The 22,422-nt window shown below is 32.7% G+C and overlaps 1 protein-coding gene and 1 long non-coding RNA gene across 2 annotated transcripts; one reads left to right on the top strand and one right to left on the bottom strand.

The window, feature by feature from the left end:
* Positions 1–516: 516 nt before the first annotated feature.
* LOC111003189 lies at positions 517–21,742 on the bottom strand. Its single transcript, XM_022273584.2, has 2 exons — positions 21,685–21,742; positions 517–1,485 (listed from the first exon to the last, which is right to left on the bottom strand). Exon 2 carries the CDS (start codon positions 1,481–1,483, stop codon positions 527–529), a length of 957 nt encoding a protein of 318 aa, XP_022129276.2. The 5' UTR covers positions 1,484–1,485; positions 21,685–21,742; the 3' UTR covers positions 517–526.
* On the top strand, positions 18,002–21,156 carry LOC123689206. The gene is made up of 3 exons (XR_006750230.1): positions 18,002–18,060; positions 20,532–20,596; positions 21,027–21,156. It is a non-coding gene; the product is annotated as an uncharacterized LOC123689206 (long non-coding RNA).
* Positions 21,743–22,422: the final 680 nt, after the last annotated feature.

Genomic DNA, 22,422 nt, shown 5'->3' with positions numbered 1-22,422 from the left:
AAGTAACTGTAATTAGTTCTTAGTAATATACATCTTTGGAAACTCACTACTTGGGTTAATGTTATATAATATTTAAGAACGGTTTTGTTGTAATCTATACAATTCAAATAGCTTACTATATAAATTTTTATACTTGACGATTATTTATTCTATACATAATGACTAATGTTGTACAGGGAAATTACTATCCAAGGCTGCCTACAGCTGTGTAGTTAAGAAATGTTTGGAAAGTATGAGATCATTTTATTAGTTTGAAGCATTTTTACAAATTCTCTGACCCAGATGGGACTGGGACAGATGACACAAATATGAATAATTCAAATGCTACTTAATTTAAACTTTTCCGTATATAGACCTAAATACTAGATTTAACAAATAAACTTTAGATTAATATGGAATGTAGATGAAAAAGGAGATTTATTTATGAGAGTAATAAATGACGACTAGAATTTTTAAATTGATTATATAAGTATTTTTATTTACATCTTAAAATCACCATTACAATATAATTAAAAATAATAGACTTTTAATCTGTTAATGTTTGTTCATCGTCAACATCCGAGATTTTTTCGTCATTTTTGCTAACACTAGCTTCTCTATGTTCGTGATCATGCAGACCATCATAAACGCGTTTTAAGTTCTTCATAACATATGAAGCGCCAGTTTTATTGAACCCACTGTTCCTCTCAAAATACTCCTCGGCATTCGCACCGCGTACCGGTACAGAAAAAGCTGATAAATGTCTAGGCCTTTGCCCAAAATCCTTGCCCAATCGTTTTTCTAGCGGCTCCTCGGGTCGGGATTCAGAATTATTAGGATCTTCCACAGCCCTCTTTCTATCATATATATGCCCTGATACGCGTAAATCAATGAAAAAATTAAGAGGGTCTACGCCAAATTGGGGGTTGTATATTGGGGGATACCACATTGGAGGCGGAGGTGGGAGAATCAGGTTAGGTTGGGGGACAGATTGTTCGATATTTCTTGGGATGCATGGAGATGGTTTTGGTAGCTCTTCTGTACCCACATCGACATATGTTGATTGACGTCCAGGGGGTCCGGGACTCTCATTCGACTTTGGCGGCTCAGGTTTAGGTGAAAGTCTTCTAGGCAACGGATCACAAACCCTGGGTTGCTTATCCACAGTTAGTTCTAGAGGAACTTCTGGTCTTAATTCTTCTTTCTTTTCTTCCTCCTGTTTTGCCCAATCGCGTCTCCAGTCGTTTTCGTTTTCAGCAAAGTATTTGTGAGATCTGCGCTTAAAACGGCGGTGATAGTGTGGTGGCCTACATCCTTGACGAGCGTTGACAAAGGATCGAAGCATTTCACTGAAGAAGAAAGCATGAGGTTGCAAGGGTAGAGCACTGTAGAGATATGGTGGTGTTGCAGCCAACAGTCGCGATACCAACTCTGTGTTGCGAAGTTCACGGACATGGGTCTTCTGAGTTCCTTCTGGAAGCTTCTCTTCTTGAACTGAACTCATTTCTGAAAAAAAATATAACCTTATAAACATGTTTACTGTACCTAAATACATAGGGTTATTCGTATTTGCTTCTCTATTTGTAGATTATTATATAATATTTTACTTTTATATAAAAGTGTCAAAAGTAACTACTCAATCTACGGCATATCTATGGCGCTGTAGACACATTTCGTCCCTTTCATCGGTATTTATCAAGTCAGGGCTGTGCCCATCAAGCCTATCTATAATCTCAGCCTTAGGAAGATATACCTTATTGTACTAAGAAGTAATAATAATAATATAGCGGCGCTGGAGGTCTTGGCCCCAGATTAGTGAATCTTGGCACCGAACGGTGAATCCGTTTGTTCGATTTTTATTGAAAAAATCTATTTATATTATATTTGCCTTTACCGTAGGAGGAAGCACTCATTACGAAAATAGAGTAGAATTCTACTCGTGCACAGCCGTGATTCAAACGCAGGACTTCAGGGATGAGGGTTGCACGCTTAAGCCACTAGACCAACACTTCTCTATTAATTACTAAAATATCTCCTACGGTAATTAACATTTTAACATTTACGATGAAAGATTTTGTTCTACGTATGTTGGATTACATATATATACACAAAGATAAGAATATATGTTGGATTTAAAAATCTATACTATAGGTGTATGTATATTTCAATATCTATTCAGATTCATTGATATATTCATGTATATAGTATTGTATTCATTCGTCTGTCGACATCGATTTTTCAGCTCGATGGCGTTTTATTGCCAATATTCCGATGAATGTCATACATCCGTACAGAGGCTCGGATACAGCTGTTTCTTTATTTTTAATTCAAACCCCGATTTGAATAAAAGTGAACGTCTGTCACATTTTTTATTTAATTCTTGCAATGTCTATGAAAGATGGCACAAACTATTCTTATACAGATTACAATTTCTAATAAATTGGCTTGTGACTTCATTATTCAATAAATAATATATTTTGACCTAATTATGTAGCCAATTTAATTGTGTAAAAAGTTTTTTAATCTACAGAGTAATAATAAGAATTAGAGATGGATGAATAGATAACTACAATAAATTTGTAATTGTTTCTTGAGAAATTTCAGTTTCTTGCAGTAATTCCTCGCTGAGTTGCGGTACTTATTTGAATAGTGAGCAATGCACCAGCTCTGGTATACTATCTACCAGGCGACAACGTAAATCTTTAATTCATATCTGTGCATCGAATACGGTCCAAGAGTCTTCACTCCAAAGGGAACAAATGATATAAGATATTATCATGATAGAGACAAATCTTTGCTTTTACTTTTCTTTATTATATATGTCATATGGAACATGGTGTAATTGTTGCTCTTTACAAACGTTGTGTAAAAGAAAAAACTTGGCGATTACAAAGAGTGCCGGAGAGTTTATTTCGAGTTCTTATCTTCCATTCTACGCCCTTGATTTGAGAACTGGCAATAATGTAAAAATAGAAGAATTCAATGTTTATTTCTTTTTTGGTGTTCTTATGTGTACATTGTGTTACTTACATGAATAAATGTTTTTATTTTTATTTTATCGATTTCGTTTATATTAATTCAAACCTATACTGTGACAGAAAGCCTCTATCGACGATAACATAACACCCCTCTTCCGCATGTGAGCTTACAAAGATTGCACACATACATACTAATAAACCCTCAAATAGGAATTAAATGTCACATTACCATATCATTGAACGATTTTCAAGTGAAAACGATACAATATCGGATTTGTATGACAATAGGGTGGGCGATGGGGAGTTGCGGTGAAGTAGGGGAGTACAATGTATCTATTCAAACAGTGGAAGCGTGATGAAATCTTACGTACGCGACGATGAGCAAATATGTTCCACCCTCAATAAAAAGCAAATGTATGTTAATAATGCGTTTGTTAATTGTCTACTAGAATCCATGATACATTAAATGTATGCGGTAGGTACTAATGAGTTCTTTGGCATAGCGATTTTGGTATTTTGCATATAATACGCTTTACACTAACCTATATAGAGAAAAGAAATTCGGATTTTTTGTTTAAAAGGTTTTTTCATTTAAATATTAGTTGTTAATATAAGTTGTTTACTGTTAAATTTCTGCTTTCTATTAATGTACCTATTTAATGTTGTCTGTTTCACAATGTTTAATAATGTAATTTGTTTTCGCTCTGTATATTAACTATTTTTTTCTTTTTAAAATATTTATTTGTGTAGCTGTAAGATTACTTATAAATAAATAAACATTTTCTCAGTACCTCAGTCTCAGTCTTAGCGCTGTCATGCTTTATTTTATTCTTAAAGGAAGAAAATATGACTATTATACATGTAGTCAGCTATCTTTCTTCAGATAAATGTGATTCTAATTAAAACCTACGTATTGCTGATTATTTGAATGGTAATGGAGCAAGCATTGCGAATATCGATTACAAAGTCATTCAAATGTGTGTTATTCCTGAGAAATATTTAATTAAATACGAGAGATATAAGAAATTGAATTAACAGATTTAATACGGAGATTTGAATGATTTTCGTCTGAAATTTAATTACCATATTTGGAACTTTATTTCCAGGGGATAAAGCTTTTTACGGATAAATAATTGTGGAGGTGTCCTGTCACACGGCAGCGAACGTTAATTTCCATATTAAAACCGTCACAAAGGAAGCAGATTCAAAAACGTCGCTCGCGGCTGGGTGGTTGAGAATTATGGGAGATACGAATTTTGGAAGAGGTAGTTATATTATACGAACCGAATTACTGAGATAGAAAGACGGGTTCTTTTACATTGGCTTAGAAATTTCTTTATATATAATTCTTTATTGCATTTTAATTAATACTTAAAATACTTCACTTATTTTTGTCATCACTTTTCTTAAAATATATATAATTTTAATTCTAATGTACGTCTGTATATCACTAAACTGAAAAATATTAATTTAAGCGCCTGGACCAATTTGAATGAATTTTATGTAATGATGGTTTAGATTCACAAATTAGCCAGGTAGAGGACGCTGCAGTCGGTATCTAGCTAATTTATCTGTATGTAATATATAAATAATTTGTGTTCGTAATTAAACTTCTAAACGGCAGGACAGATTGTTGTGTGTTCAAGTTGAGTCGAGAATGATTAACATCGATATTTTTTTGTATGTAAGACGTTTGTAAGACAGGACAACGTTTGTCGGATCCACTACTATGTTGTAAGGTTTTATTATAAGTTCTGTACTTCTTGGTTATAAATTACACACTTAAAATATTAAATAGTGACGTCACTATTACAGACAGAACAACAGATAATAGAGTGTAGTACAATAATTAATTCTCCAAAAATTGAAGTACCTCTTCAATTCCTTCATACATCCCATCCCTGCAAACAATATTGCGCTCAGATACCGTCGGGGTACGATAATCGCGTCAAAACGCACGTGAAGTGCCCCCCACACCCCCCCTCCGCGAGGGGGGCTAAGCCGGTGACAGCTTTTAAACGTACCCGATTATCTGACTGAGTGTACTTACCAGACAGACGGTTGAAACATTATGATTTATAGCATAAAGTTACAATTGTCTGAATGTTTTAGATTCTGGCGTCTTATCTATGCGTCTATATATATATTTATATGGCAAATACTGTTTAACAAGGAAATATTGTCGTAAGAGTTCGATTGATTGTGAAATGTTTTTACCGCTTATGATTATCGGAAAATCGATTTGTTTTTTTAATTATTTTTACTCAAAAACGTAATCGTTATTCTAATTTAATCAATTTATATTCTTTCGACGTTTCAATTAATGACATTTATGTTTAAATATAAATATGATTTGACATTCATAAGTTTTTTTTTCTGTTCAATGTACACATATGTTTTAATTGCTTTATTTTGTTCCATTATTTAGTAAGTAAGTACTTATTTTGCACTTCTTGCACTCACCTTATTTAATTTAAATGTTTTTCTCACAGTGGTTGCCTAAATGAGATCGCTCGAAAACGATAAGGCCGCCAGTTTTCCTTTTTATTTAATTATTTTAATTGTACTGGTAACAAAATACTTCTTTTTTATGTTACAGGAGGCAGACGAGCAGGAGGCTCACCTGATGTTAAGTGACACCGCCGCCCATGGACACTCGCACTGCCAGAAAGTTCGCAAGCGCGCTGCCGGCCTTTTAAGAATCGGTACGCTCTTGTCTTGAAGGACCCTAAGCGAATTGGTTCGGCAATACTTTATTCAACGAAGTGTAAATAAATAAATTATACAACATATACGGAAAATGTGTACGCTTTATTAAATCTGATAGGTCCTATCTTTGCAGGGAAAACGCTTCAGCCAATTTCCTTAACAGATCTCAAGTGCGATTAGGAATAACACCAGAATGAATGAACGAATGTAATGATGCTCGAATGAATGATTGGGTAAAATGAGTTTTCTGAACGTTATTAAGGAAAATACCATACTATAATCTTATTTAATGAAAAATAATTTTATAACGGATCAATTTATTTTTATAACTAGATATCCCGCGAACCATACTTTGCCTAAGTATGATTTTTACTTAGCCTTCTTAGTAGCTATAGAAGTATATATAAGCATTCTACTATGTTGCCCCATAGACTGTTTTCTTTAACGGTATACAAGCCTAAGTATCTACTAAATACATTTTGTATATTTATACTGTTCACCTCAGAGACAGAGAAATAAATAAATAAATTACTATATAGTCCAACCGTTCGTGGTTTGCGCTTAGCAACATATTATGTGATTTATTTCAATTCATGTTGATTATGTTACAGTAGATGTTTTCCAAATTAAAGTATATTCGGTGTAACAATTCATATTACTTTAATTAACGTTGTATGATATTGCTGAGCAAACAAATCTCTTAATTATGTATACTTTGGTAATCTCGCAAAGACGTCGCCTTAATCAAAGACGCACTAACAAGTTATGGCTTCTAATTAATTAATACACCCTTTATAATTTGGCGGAATGCTTCATTTCGTTTAACGATGAATTTATAGATATGAAAGTATTTATATATTAACGGAACTATGTTAATGCGCTATAAAAAACCAGCGTCCGACTTTCATCCTGAGGTCATAGGTTCGATAAAACTGTGCAACCATGGAGTTTCTATACATACATTTCTACATGTGCACTTTCTATATACATTAAATACTTTTGCTCGAAAGATGAAATATAGAAGATGATTAGACCTCAAAAACGTTGTCGTCGGTCGTCTTGGACCTCACGTGTCTGGCTCACCAACTTGCCTTAGAACTAAGACTAACAAATAATGATATATTTATTTTATACGATCGAAAATAAAAGAAAATATGACTTCACAAAATTTACCATACATACACTTCAATTACATTAGAACATAAGCAATTCATCAAGGGAAAAAATTAAACAAACTACCACAAAAAAAGGAATAAAAATAATGAAACAGAAACATCAACAATCTCAGGCCCAGACGTAAAATAGTTGCAACGCCATTGGTTTTGTTTTTTTTATCCATATGCAGTGATGTCATCAAACCGAGCTTACAACACTGCGTTGACGTCATACCCTGAACACTCTAACGAAGTTTTTCCGGCCACTAAGGATGTACAACTTTACGACCTGGGCCCAGTCAGTGGTCTACGACCTTTAAGTTGGAGGGACTGTTGACCATTCAGTTTCTTCATATATAATATACGCCTACATCAGTAACGCCGCCAAAACTATAGATTAGCGATCTATAACTGCGAGTCACAAAAATTCTTTAAAATACATTTAAGCGCTTGATTAGGTCTACAGTGAACAATATTAAATCATTATTAATCGTTAATTCTTAGAAAACAGACTTGTTTTTTTTAAGAATTACGAAAAAGCTTTTAGACTTCATATTCCAGTATTATTATGAATATAAAAAATACAGTAAAAAGCTTTTTGCTACACAATGCTACCTCAATGCTTTACGACGTAGATTCGCGCGTCCTACTTTTATTTTATTTTGTGCGGCGGCGCGGTGCCTAATAAAAGCGTTATCGTATCTCTATACAAAGGCAAACTGTCGTCTATGTTCCATCAAAGTAACGTACAAGGATGTATAAACTGAATAATATTAACAAATTGGATAATTGAATCATGTTCCAGTTTTGGCTAAGTGTCATCGAAGTTTCTTCATCGTAGGAGCTAATTGCACACATAGAAAGAAAATTCCATTTGTGCACAGCCGTGATTCGAACATATATACTCTCTAACTATAAATATTTTATTTATATAATAATTGAAATAAAATTTTTAAGCGTTATTAATAAACGTTAAAACTAAAATCATTTTTGTTATTTTAAATATAGTGCCCATAGCAAATAGTATAGAAATCTTTTCTATGTTTTTTGTCATTATTTCTTGTTTTCCTAATAAACTTTGATTTTGTTCCATTTGGAGTAGAGACTCTTAGGCTCTTGTTCAAGTGCACAGGCACTAATTAATGATTTAACTTGGGACCTGGTAGATAGCTGGTGCTTTTCTCGCTAAAAGAAAAAGTACAATACAGCGAAGAAATGCTGCCAGCATTAAAGGTACACTATCACAGGGATCAAACTTATTAAATTTGTTTAAATATTATTTTTATTAATTTTAAATTATTTTTATTATTTTTATGTTAAGAAATTTGTAACGACTGTATATGTTATCATAGCTTATAAATAAATATAGTATTTTATAGATTGATAGTGATAGAATTGAGAAATACTAATAATTTATTACGTTTGTTTTTTTTATTTTGGGAAAGATTGTGTTCTTTATAAATAAATAAAAATAAATATTTAGTTCTAAGGAAATGCTGCTAGGGTTAAAAAACATTGTTTTGATTTTCTTTTTAATAGTTTGTATTATTACTTAGTAGTACTAAATTACAATGAACAAAAGCTTTTTCATAGATTCATTAGACTACACCGATTAACGTTTATCTTAACAAATTTAACTAAATTAATTTTTCCACTACTCGCAGCAAGGACGCATTACTTCATTTATTTTTATGAACAAAGCTTTTAATCCTTTTGCAAACGCTAAGTTACTCATTTCCCACGGCACGTTTTTTTCATAACTGAAACGGGTAATGCAAATTGTTTGCGTCATTTTCACATGATAACATAATTGTACAATGCCACATCCATTATTTATCCATTTTGCAGTTAGCGTTTCAGCATTCATCCGACGCGGTCTTTGTGTCGTAGCCTCGTAGCACAGGTACCTACGGCGTAGCGCTGTAATGGTTTTAAAATTACACGATTTTCTTTTTTGCTTTAAAATTCGACTAAATTGATGTGTGTATACTACGTTTTGTTTTTAATGTATTAAAGGTTTTACAGTAACTTTAGAAACTGTGGTACTGCGGCAAAGCTTGACGTCCCGCGTTTGATTCTAGGGGAAGTCGTTTTCAGTTTATAGACACCTGCCTACATATATCTGAGTAATAATTTATTAACAGTTTTGTAAGAACCATTGTGCTAACTAAGTACACGAGTATGTCATTTATTCAAACTTTTTTAAATACCTTTCATCTTCCAAATGGACACAGGCAGGCTCCATTAGGGAAATGAGTCAACAAAGGATCCTTAAGTAGAGCGATTCTGGGCAGTTATAGGACGCCATTTTCAAATTTTCAAATTTACAGATAATATAACATATATTTCTTAATATTTATTTCCAACTAACTAATAAGAGTAAAGCATTACATAAAAAAGAAATTGACAGATACCAAACTTTTTAAATTTGTTTTAATTTTGTATTTATTAATTTCTTAATAATTATGACACCAATTTCGACACAGTCACGGAAGTTAATTTTTCACAGATAAATAATTTCACTAAAATTTAAATTGATTTTCTAATGTAACATATAATAATAATTTACCTATAACGGTATTCAAATAATTTTTTTTTTTATGAGATTTTGAAATTTAAGTGATAAAAATTCAGTATTGTACACCAACAAACATAAATAGCAGAGTCTTCACGTAATCATTTCGAAAAACAATGCGACGTATAGAGAATAGTAAAATCACAGACGATACGCGAAACGAAGCCCTGAGTGAATTTGCTTGTACCATTCCATCACGCTAACTCGATACTCCCTCAGAGCTATGCAAAACATACCAAATACTGCAAGTACGTGGAATGGATTAGAATACAACAAGAGAAATATTGATAGCAAAAATAAAATAATTTTTCATTCACTATAGTACAATGTGTAAAATATCGGAACCCTCTTTAGTAAAAAATATTGTTATCTTGTTACTCACAACACAGAGAATTCCTATTGTGGGGACTAGATATAGATGCATTTTTAAAACCTATTTATTTGTCTTGAATAAAGTTTTTAATATAAATACCTAGCTCTTCCTATATCAAAAAGTATTTTTTTTAACTTGGAACTTTAGACAACTTTAGAACAAATTGTTCTCCTATTTTTTAAGTATATGCAAGGCACAACACGCGCGAGTGTGTGAGTGCATGTGAGGGTAATGTGTGTGAATCAATTTGTTAAGTCTCAGTACCTTCTCAGTAATGCCTAATGTGTGTTCAGAAGCCAGTTCTTTAAATTATACGCAGCCCATTTAATTTATTGTAGATGTAGTCTGCCTGCACATTGCGTTATTCTATCACAATATTCTGACGGTAAATATTATTTTGTTGTCAAATAAAGATTATTATAGTAATAATAATCACGTCGCTATTCAAACGTGCGACTATCATGTGGGCATAGAGTCTAGCCACAGCTATTTTCTATGTTCGCATTTAACACTCGCGCTTATGGTGAAAGAAGACGTACCGGCATGTATTAAAACCTAAAATCTCATATAGGGTTGAAACGCCACTGGATTATTATTATTATTTGGTGAAATTGCAATTATCATAATCATTAAAAAAACTGACCAAAAAATCTTAACATTGGGCTGGGCCTCACTTATTGCGTAGAAGTACGAAATAAAGCCCTTTCTCAAAACCACCGAATAAACAAAAAATCATCAAAATCGGTCTAGTTGTTTCGAAGGTTTGGTTGACATTGTCGGACGAGAACTTTATAGCATTAAATATAAAATTTTCTTTCTAGAAAAACGGCAATGAGACGTGATAAATAAATTTAGGTTTTATTTAAGCTGGTTTAGTAATTATTAATTTAGTAATTAGAACCTATTTTTTTATAACCCCAATTTTGTATACTAAGAGTTTTTATAATTCGTTTCAGTAACCTAAACTTTTCTTGTCTTCGCGAAGAAATAAAGCAGCAAAAACGTCTCGAAGAGTGACGCATTTTAAAATAGCCACCTTGAATATCTGACAAGTTTTATAAAACTTTTAGGTAATGTTCATGTATTTGTTTTGCTGTGAAGTTGTTCGAATTTCCTATGAAATGCATACCTCATAGATTCGAATAGGGGAAGATAATAATGGTTGGTTAGTTATTGACAAAATTTAACCGATTAAAATTATGTAATCGCGAGTGAAGCCCTATTTATCAGGTAATTATATACAGGTGTTCCATAAATCAACGTCAAACCGATGTTCGGTGATAGGGCATATTGTGGCAGCCCTCGAAAATTAAAAAAAAATGTATATGTACAGTTTACAAAAAAAGTATATTTACGTTCCCGTTTTCGAATTTGGAATGAGTGCGCCCATATTTTTGTCACTTACTAACATACTTAGTAAATTAGATTAATGTAATAATAGAAAAATAACAGAAAACTGTGCCTTTGTCACTCAAATTTTAAAACACCTCAGGCATAAAATTAATTATTTATTTATTTATTAATTATTATTAATACGTTGCAGAAACATTATACAACTGACATAATTAAATGAAAAGGAGGCAATTGGGGGTCTTATCGCTTTCGAGCGATCTATTCCAATACTTATGAGTAACATGACAGAATAACGTATTAATTTCTAGGGCTACCTGTGCCGTATCACCCAATTTTAGCTTGCCATTGATTTATTGTACATATAGAGCTCCTATATGAAATCCCTCAGACTTTGGTTAAGTCCTACAAATGTGATAAACAAACATGACGAGGACTAAATTAAATCTTGTGTTTGCCCTGACACTTAACGTTTAACATGTCTGCTCGGGAATTGCATGCGATATTCACAGATAATACCGAACCTTAATATAAAAGATTTTGTGGTTATGTAATTAAATTTTATTTCCAACACTGGAATCCAGTGTTTAACAAAAATTTCGGTTAGTATAAAAATTATTTAATTCAAAATTGAATTTGATTTTAACAAAATTTTAAACTAATTTAAAATATAAGAATACTGTATACTAACTCTTACTGGCTGTCTATTTAATTTTTAAGAAGAAATGGCGCTTTTGATATAGGCATTATACTAATTGTTGTAGGGATTACCACAACCATATATATGGATGTTGGCCTAAGATTTCATCCGTTTCTTAGATCATTTTTATTTTATACACAGGTAGATGACATCATCATCGATTTTGGTTTTAAATGCCTTCTGACGCAAGTTATCTTCACTAAAGGAGTTAATTGCGCACATAGAAAGGAAATTTCATGACTGCCGGGATTCGAACGCACGATCTAAGGGTTGAAAGTCGCACGTTTAAGCTTTAGTACATGAAGTCTTTCCTTAATTCAGTTCCAAAGCCACGAAACAAGAATTGACTTATATTATTCAGTTTATTTAATAAGCTAAAAACTGTCGGTCCTTTTTATGAGAAATAATAGTAGTTATTAATAGTGAAATAACAATCACAAGACTAGAAATAATCAAGCTTCATGAAATTAAAAAGGTACCCCAAAACACTACAATGAAACCCAGCAGAACCCGTGACAATAGCGACAGGGACCGAGTCTGGAAGCCATTGTTTATCCCGACGATGTGTGGACATGGCTTCACATATACATACCGTATGCAGTACAGACGGACCGTGTCAGTCAACAGTGAATACAGAATGAATTAAAACCTTCGCGGTAAAAAGTTTGAATAATTTAAAAATGGAACGTTTTGAATAAGAGCAAACTTCGGTTTACATAATTTGAAATATCTGTAATTCTATATATGAACAAGAATTTTCATTTACCACGCTATAACTTGTGAATCGTTGGACCGATTTGGCTAGTTAAATTTTTAAACATTTTAAGTTCAGGAAAGATTTAAACGGTGGGTAACATAAATAATGTCTAAAGTAAAGAAGCATACTAAAACGACCATTGAATTTTCCAATAAAAACTGTTTATAATCCAAAATATACGATGTCTTTTGTCCTATTCGAAATGAAAAATTTATACCTTCAGAATGTGTGTTTTGTGTTTAATAAATTTAGTATAATATGTCAAAGTTTAAAAAAAATTAAGACAAAATATTAAGACAAAATTATTTGTAGGTGATACGAAATTGACCGGGTCGTCTAGTAGTTAATAAAAATATGTTACGCAAAATTAGATCATAACGTTGGGCACATATAAATACTACTATAATAACAGTTCCATAACTTTACAAATGAATACATCATGATAATTCACTATTCATAAAGTTAGAAGCAATAGTAGATTGAATTAATGTACCCACTTGTCACCCCTGAAACAATACACAAGTGTTTGAGAGAACATGAAACGGACAAGTTTTTAATGCACTGTCATTAAGATGAGCATTGTGATACGTAATTTCATATACGCTATTAATTCAATAGTCATAGTCATAGTAGTCTTATACTTTAAATAGATATAGCCAATGATAAGAGTGTGTGTACTTATGTACACGGGTTCGAAGTTATACTTCTTTAGCGTATGGAAAAATAACTAAAATGCAGTAATCACTACTGCATTTTAGTTATTTTTCCATACGATAACGATAAATATTACAATTAATCAAAAATATTTTATTTAAATAAATAAATTATTAGTAAATACTATCAACCTCGTATATTAAATTGATTTAAAAACACCAAAATAATATTTATTTATTCACACTGTTTAATTGTACTGTTACGAAACACGTGTTCTAAATATAAAAATACTAGAATATACAACTTGAACATAGTTATCGATTTCCATGCCACCCAAAACTAACTTTTCTAAACTAAATTCTCAATTCAAAAAACCGAATCGTATTTTGAATAGTATTTGGTCGTTTGATAAATATGTCAAATAAATTCAAGGTTCAAAAACAATAGCGAGACAGCATCTCTAATATCTCCCTAAGATATCTCCCATCTTAATCCTTCCCTTTGTTAGCTAATAACGATTGAAAGTCACCCACAGACGGAAATGTAATGGAATGCTGAAGCTTCTGGCTATTCTGAAACCGGCACATGTCATGATAAATTGATTTTGTAGAGGAAACTTGAATAATGATCTTAGTCTTAATTTGAATTTGCCTTTTGATTACCTACATCTATAATACCAGTGATTGTTACGATTTGTAGGTTTCTTCTATACAGTTACTAATCTTTAAACTTTATGTAATCATAAGTAGAAACGCATCAAATAAATAACGAAGCGATTAATTATAAAATAGGCAAAGAATACGTATCGTTTTAATTAACTGAACAAGGGCTAAACGTTATAATTTCGCGGTTACGAAAAAAACGGATATTACAATTTTGGTACAACTGATGTTTTATATATAGCTAGTTAATATAAGCCAATAAGCATTGTTCGTTTAATAATAATTAAATATATTGATTCTAAAGCAGATGTCTTGTGATGGCTGCCCCGCTTTATCACAGCCGCTCGTAATATATTGACATACTCGTAATAGTCACGTTTTCAGAGATAATTGATGTGTTTCAAAATACATTATCAAAAATGCTTTTACGATCATGTGTTTTCTTAATAGGCAAGTAGGTGTAATAAGTAGCTTATAATTTTTTTATGGTGTGGGTGAGTAGACCATTAGTTTTAACGATTATGAAATATAACTAAACTATTCTTATTTTTATGATACATAATATGATAATTAATATGACGTTTGCATGCCTATTTATGTATGGCTGATTGCCTATAATCAATCAATCTGAATGTATGTACTTATCACTTTCTTTACAAATAAACTATAAATTTAACTATTTAATTATTATACTCATTCAACCACTCACATTGCCAGACTTCTCGCAAGTGTGTTGCCGACCTTTCAAGAATTGGTTATTAACTATTACTTAAATACCTATTAATTCATTCGTGAAAAAACTTCAGACGCACGTTGAAGCCGCTATCGCTAGGTCGAGAGTCTCTTTTCATAGTTTTATGACTAAAGCTACATGTATTTCATATAATATTTAGGATTTTCACGCCCCAAGTTTTCGTGTAATATTAGCATTATAATTTCAAATCAAAATCCGCGTATCTGAGTAAAAACAACTTAAAACTTGTTGATTCTCCCCCAACAAGGAAATAATAAACCCTTCCCCACGAAAACGAGGCGAAGAATTTATTGCGCGCCCATAAATATTAAAAAGTTTTCGAGCATAAATCACGACTTTTAATATTACCTTATAAACATATGGCGCAAAATTGCTTTTCTTATAACATAAATATACAGGTATTGAAACGATGAAGAAAGTAAGAAATATTTTCCTTGAACCAATTCTTTCAGCTATTTTCGTAACATTCAAATATATCAACAGTTTTGCGTTTAAACGTTTTATTAAGAGTTTTATCGTTTTAACGTTTTATTAATTAGCTCCTGTGTTCAAGTACACAGGAACTAATTCAAGATTTATGTTGACGCCTGGTACGTAGTACCGGTGACCCCACAAACAAATCTTAACTGTGAAACAATTTACAGATACTTTTAAGATACTTCAATATATTTGACATTACTTGTATTTGTGTTGCCTGACATGTTTCCTTATAAATAAATAAACTATATTGTTTAATAAATAAAATTGTAAAAACGGTATACTTATTAGATTCTTATGATTCCTAATAAACATTTATAATATGAAATAAACTTATAAATGGCTAATGGTAGGTTTATGAAAGTGTAATAAGAAAAATGTGTTCTTTAATTTAAAAGTAATTAAGCATACCTATTACCTATTGAAATCGGGATTACTTATGAAAAGAAAGCCAAATTTAGATGTCTGAACGAAATGGTTTGAATATAATTATAACTTAAAACGATATACATCCTAATTCTACACTTCCATAGTCCAATAAAATCCTCATAATCCGTTCACTTTAAAGTTGAAAAGAACAAAATGCTCGCTGCTTCAATAGCCGTGCAAACATTAATCTCAGAGGGATTACGCTAACCGCAAACTGGGGAGATTAGTAAAACCGAAATGCGAGCAAACAAAAATTCAATCCGCTATGATTGTCGTTCCACAAAAGAAACCATTAGGCGAAGTTCGCGGGCGGTAAGTCTATAGTCTATGGATCTCCATGGAAATCAGCGGATGGCGACTTTTGATTAATTAGCGCTATTCTTTCCACCCTGAGACACCGTCGCGCGGCTAACTCGAAAACAACATGGCGGCGGCAACTTATTTCTTTTAATAGAATATCGTATTACAGTCTTTGAATTTACCCACAGAGTTTATAAAGTTTTGATACAGAATACAAATTTTTAATATAAAAATTTAGATGTATCCTCAAACAAGGCAACATACATTGTAATATTTTGTCTTATGTATGCATAATTTTATAAAATTGTAACAAATTCCATATAACATATTCTGAATTATTATAAAAATAAAAGAAACATACTAGCATTTTCTATTATACCTAATTAAAGTAGTACAGATAAAATTGCGTTATATTACCTGTGAATAAATCCTTCTTGCTTTATTCGTCCTTTATTTGTTTGAAAGACAGCGGGTGGTGGAGAATATTGGAATGGATTAAACTCCCCGCTGTTCCGATACTAATTAATGCCCAACTTGTTCGTATCTCTTTCATTGTCTAATTGTTTTTAAAAGAGAGCCTTGTTAACTTGTCGTTTGTGGCGCTTCGTGGCGAAGTTTAATTTTGGAAGAATTAATTGTTATTAGATGTTTCAAAGTTATAGCGCTCGCAAATTACGCCATAGAATTTTAATACAATCAATATACGTATACGAGTACGTATATATTGAAGTTAAATGCGAAGGTGCAGGATTTGATATCTTAAGGATTTGAAATTATTTAAAAAAAATTATACAACACATAATATAAATTTTAGTACGGTACGGTAGTAGTTATTTTAGTAAGACAAAGTGATTTGGAAAAAGGGAATGTTTATTATCGATGTTACTTCGAGTTATTATTCATTGTGGGCACAAAGCATAACTCTACCTTAGTGGAGTATCTATAGGGCTGGTTGCAAATTAGCGGGTCTTTGACTTTTTCTTCATAATGTATATTTATTTTGTTATAACCGTTAAGCAAAAATATTAGATCTAAGTATGGAATTATTACTTTGATGGCGACATTGTTAGCAATTTGACACGTCAACTAAGCATGTAATGATAAGTTACGTAGACAGCCGACACGTATTTATCAAATGAAATTAGTGGTAGAGAACAAAACCGCTAAAAATCGGGGGTTACACCCTCACGACATAATTATATTACGTAACCTCGTATTTGTAAAGGGGCTGATGATCATTGATTCAGTTCTAAATTATACTAGCGTGATACCAACGGCTTTATTGAAATAGAAATATGTGACCAGAGTATGAATACACCAAATAATTTCTCAATAAGGAAACATGACAGACATCAGCAAGCAAGCAAGGTATGATTTAATTGAAAAAAGTATATATAATTAAGTACGAGTAATACAATTACAAATTAATTATAGGCACGAAAGTGTAAATATTTATACTGCGATACACTTATAAAATGCTGACTGGATCGAATAAAAAGTTTACCTGTTGATTACATAGATTTTAAATATATGATATATTTATAATTTTTAGACAATTCGCAATAGACTTAAACATTTAAAAGCAATAGTACATATTGCTACTCCTAAGTTGACGCTTGTGGTAAATGTCTTTTAGGGCCCAAATTTAACATATTAACAAACGACACTGCGAGGGGCAATCAAATGTCACTGTCACGGCGTGTTCGGAAATGGCCGCGATTAGTCGCGGTGTGGGGCGATATTAAAAATGTCAAGACATCTAAATAATTAGATTTCATTGGTGTGTTATTTATCTGTGAAGCCGTGTTATACTTATTATCTTCGCTAAGGAAATTTGAATCCAAATAATATTTTTACTACTGGATTTTATTACTAAAACATTAATCCCATCTGTCAAAAGCGATATATAATAATTTGTATTTGATTTTGTGTCTCTTTTCCTATCATCCACTGATCATATTAAAATTTAGTTATACTCTTTGATCTTATCATCTTAGTATATTTCGTAATCATTTGGTGAACATATCTCTGTCCCTGTGAGTGACGCGTGTCTAACATCTGTACAAAGTATAAAGTTACATTTCATTGAAGATACACTTTGTATGACACAGATAGGGGGACATCGATATAATCTCAGCCCTCAAATCTATAATTTATAAAAAGTTGTTATAAAAAAAAATTGTAATATGGACGTCCACCACATAAATGGGTACGTAATTGATTTAATCTATACTTAATATTATAAAGAGGAAAGGTTTGATTTTTTGTTTGTTTGTTTGTTTGTATGAATTGAATAGGCTCCGAAACTACTTGGCAGATTTGAAAAATTCTTTCACTGTTGGAAAGCTACATCATTCCTGAGTGACATAGGCTATATTTCATTTTCAAAAAAAAATAGGCATCCTTACTAAAATTACGATAACATTAACATTTGTTTATTATTTGATACAATTCTAACAGATGGCGCTGAGTTAAAGGTAGTTTAGTTTAGGTCCGTGTCGTGGTACCAACGTTTCACATAAGTTCTCCTACGGTTTCCCTTGATTAATTTACTACTATGTAATATAACAAAAACCTTAGCCACAGCAACGCTTGGCCGAGTCTGCTAGTTAATGATAAAGGAGTCTGGTTGCGGTGAAAATATAAACATTGTAATGTTTTTCCGCTGATGTAATGAAAATGTTTATAAAATGAAAAACGGCTTTATGTAGAAAGTTGCCAATACTTTTATCGTTTTCCAAGTAATCTTCGTTCCTCTCATCATATCGTTTCATTCGATGGAACCACTGCGAAAAGCAGTGGGCCCATTCTTCCTTAGGAGTCTCTTCTATGGCATTTTCGTACGCTTTCACCGCATCTTCAGGCCTCGTAAAGCGCGTCAGGTCAAGACTGTATGGCGGAGGACTCATTATCTCGACACCTGCCATAGTCAAATATTTAACAGCCCGTTTTGCGGAGTGCGCTGAAGCATTGTCGTGGTGAAGGAAGATCTTCGAGGGCGCTGCTATCAATTTTTTTCCAAGACAACCGGCAAAAAGCGATTGACATTCAGCATTCTGCAGTAGGTAACTGTCCTTCCATCTTCTAGCACAACTGTCGCGAAATGACTTTTCCTACCAAAGAACGAGGCAATCATCTTTTTCCTTGGCTTTTTCCTTTCTTTACCTTAGTTGGGCGATCCTTGAAAGGCCCACCCACTGAGCTGATTGTCTTTTGGTTTCGGGTTCATAGCAATATATCCAGGTTTCATCCCCACTGACGATGTGAAAAACAGTATTTGAGTCACCACCGTTGAACTTATCTAACATTTGGCGACACCGGTCCATGGGAACGTGTTTCTGGTCGTTGGTTAAAGTACTTCCTGACGCCTATATGTTCGTGTAATATTTTTTGAACTTGACTCATATAAAAAAAATATATATATTATACCAATGTCTAGGCTTGCCCGTATCTGCTGGTAGTTCACTCTTTCTCTATCATGCGTCGCACAGCACTGATGTTACTTTCAGTCAGTCAGTCTTAGTCGCTGTTAAAGAACGTCCCTCACGCGTATCATCATTTAGATTACTACGTCCAAGCTTAAACTCGTTTAACCAATTGTAAATAGAGACACGAGATGGGGCTTCGTTAAGAAATACTAATCGCCGCCTATCATAGTTTTGTTATTGAGTAAGCTCACAACGAAAGTCATAATAAATCATTGACCGATAATTGTCTCGCGTTAGGTTCATTTTCACGTGTAACAATAGTCTTAAATTTGCCACCAATTAACAAAAACAAATGACAAATGATGCCGTAGGACAAAGGGTTGTAAAATTTAAAATAAAAAAAGTTTTCATTAGCAATATTTCTAACTGGCCAGTTGAAAACATTTTCAGTGTTACCTATGGTCTAGGCCTAGACATCGTCTCATGAAAAGTTATACGGTAATTTTATGATTATGATAGTCTCAAATAAATACGTAAATAATTGAAGATATACAAATAAAATACAATAGTTAATGTTATCCATTTCAATAAAATAGCAAAACAAACAGGACGAAATGAAAAGCTCATCAAAACGAACTCTGCAAAATGACAACTGCAAACATGGCCACTCGGGGAAATTGGAAGAAAATTAAAAAGTAATAAAAATACAAATGAGCTGCTTTCAATCATCCCCCTGACAAGTGGTGCGGGGAGGGTGGGGACGTCACATGAGATTAAAAAGTTTGACGAGTCTCTCCCACGGAAATTAGCATTTTACTCCCAGCGTCAAATTTGCATTTCGGATCATCTTTTTTTATTTTTCTAATCAAATCTCGTATGTTAGGAACTGCCTATTATATTTGAAGAGGTATGTAGTTGAATGTCGGTTTTAAATAGGTTTTTTATTGTTTTGTACTATTTCAATCGATGATTCCCATTTAAAAAGTACCTCGGGCTTAAATTATAAGACTTAAAAAGACATATGTACAGCGGCTATATGAAGTTTATAATGCCTCTATTTCAGGTAGCAACGGGTTAGTTTACAGGATAATTATATAAAAAAATCAATAATAACTAGCTTAATTCACGAAATTTTGCTCGACACATTTTATAAATATGACATATTAAACTTTAAATTTCGAACCGCAAGCAAAATGTCCGCGACAGCTGTCACTTAATAATTTAATTGTGCATTTCCCTCCCTTTTTCACAGTTCTTTCGCGACAAACTCGGCCGTCCATTAGTGTTCACACAGCAAAAATTCACCCCATTGCAAAGGTATAATAGACCAAAATATAAGATTGGTACTTTTTGTCTATAATAAATTAAAATACATACATATAAAATACATTATTCATTACAATACATTTATTAAAATTGCAGTACCCAAAGTTAGTAAGATGATAAGATAACTGCCTACTGGCTTAGTTCCTAACATGCATGTGAATTATATTCACTAGCATATAATTCGGCTTTTTTTATAAAACAGGGGGAAAACGGGCAGGAGGGCAGGGCTCACCTGATGTTCAGTGATACCGCCTCCCATGGACACTCAATGCCAGAGGGCTCACGAGTGCGTTGCCGGCCTTTTAAGAATTGGTACGCTCTTTTCTTGAAGGACCCTAAGTCGAATTGGTTCGAAAATACTTCAGTGGGCAGCTGGTTATATTATTGAATACGAGTTCCGCTCAATGAATAATTGTTTCAGTTCAACCATAAATCTGTGACTACTTTATAATGAAGAAGAAGAATAAGAAGAACTGATCTTTCCCACACCTCATTATGGAGTGACGGGCTTCCCAACTAGACTATTGAGAAACATATGTATGTTAATTATTCAAATAGGTTCGACGTCCTGGTGGACAGAAAAACTGTGTCCAGTTTGTGTTACCAACACACCAACTTCTTTCCATGTTAGATTATGTATATAATAAATAAAATAAATAAATAATTATAATAAAAAATATGATTTTATTACTACATATTATTAAAAAGTAAATATATATTTACTTTTTAATTTAAGTTACATGTTTCACATAGACAGTTGGATATATCAATTTCAATTTAATTATATGTTTAATCAGAGTTGTGTATTTTATTTCCCTAACAAAATCGGGAAGGCACCTTAAATAATAGTTTCAATGAATATATTATTATCAAGTTACTATAACTAAAGCTATTTGAAATAAGTTGACTATAGGTATTTTATTTTTAATAGAGAGAGAGATATATAATATACAAAGCTACAAAGGTTCATTTCAAAAATTAAACCTAATCTTATTTAATGATTTTACTTTAATATTTAATTTATATTATCTATTTTTATTTAAATTAGAACCAAAGTATTTTATTAAAAATAATATTACCTTACGAGCCCCGGCACTGCAACTTTACACACGCACTGTTACCACCTCTAAAGCTGCGTGCACACTGACTGTGATTCCAACTTTACCGCCCGCCCAACTCTGTGGGCGGCGTTTTATCTGGGCGTGGTTACTAAATCTGATCCAATCATATCCTGCTGCATACTTCTTTTCACAGCTAGTCAAGATTGTCAAGAAGCAGAGTGGACATCCTAGATTAATGGCATGCCGGCAAGTTGCCCCAGTTATCCTGGTTAAGATATCGACATACAACTCATAGTAAGTCTGCATTAACTTGCTAGCTTTTTTGTCCGTTGTTTTATCTTCATAGCGACCTAGTATCGCTTACACTTTACGATTGTTTTAGTGTGTAAGCATACAGTCTATAAAAATGGCTACAGCCCCTAGACCAGCATATTTTTCTACTCTATGATCATTTTATTTTTCTTAATTGGCAAATAACCTTCCATCCCTGTCACGCTATCGATATAGGTCTACATGCCAGTTACGATGTTTTAATGAACCGCACGAGCGAGTGGTTAATGCGCGCATTGAGAGAAAGTCTTGGTGTCTTGGTGTCTTGGAAGACCTCATGGAGTCACACGCTTAAGTTATTAGGCCAACACTATTATACAGCCGGTGTTATATAGTCTCCTCCATCTCCTAATACTCTTTGTACTTATAATTTCTTTACTCGATACGTGAAATGCTTATTAACTAAAAACTATACAAACAATAAAT

The sequence above is a fragment of the Pieris rapae genome, chromosome 5 (genome assembly GCF_905147795.1).
Source record: "Pieris rapae chromosome 5, ilPieRapa1.1, whole genome shotgun sequence".
Lineage (NCBI taxonomy): Eukaryota > Metazoa > Arthropoda > Insecta > Lepidoptera > Pieridae > Pieris > Pieris rapae.
Note: the sequence above shows the minus strand (reverse complement) of the source record. Positions and strands in the feature narration are given on the sequence as shown.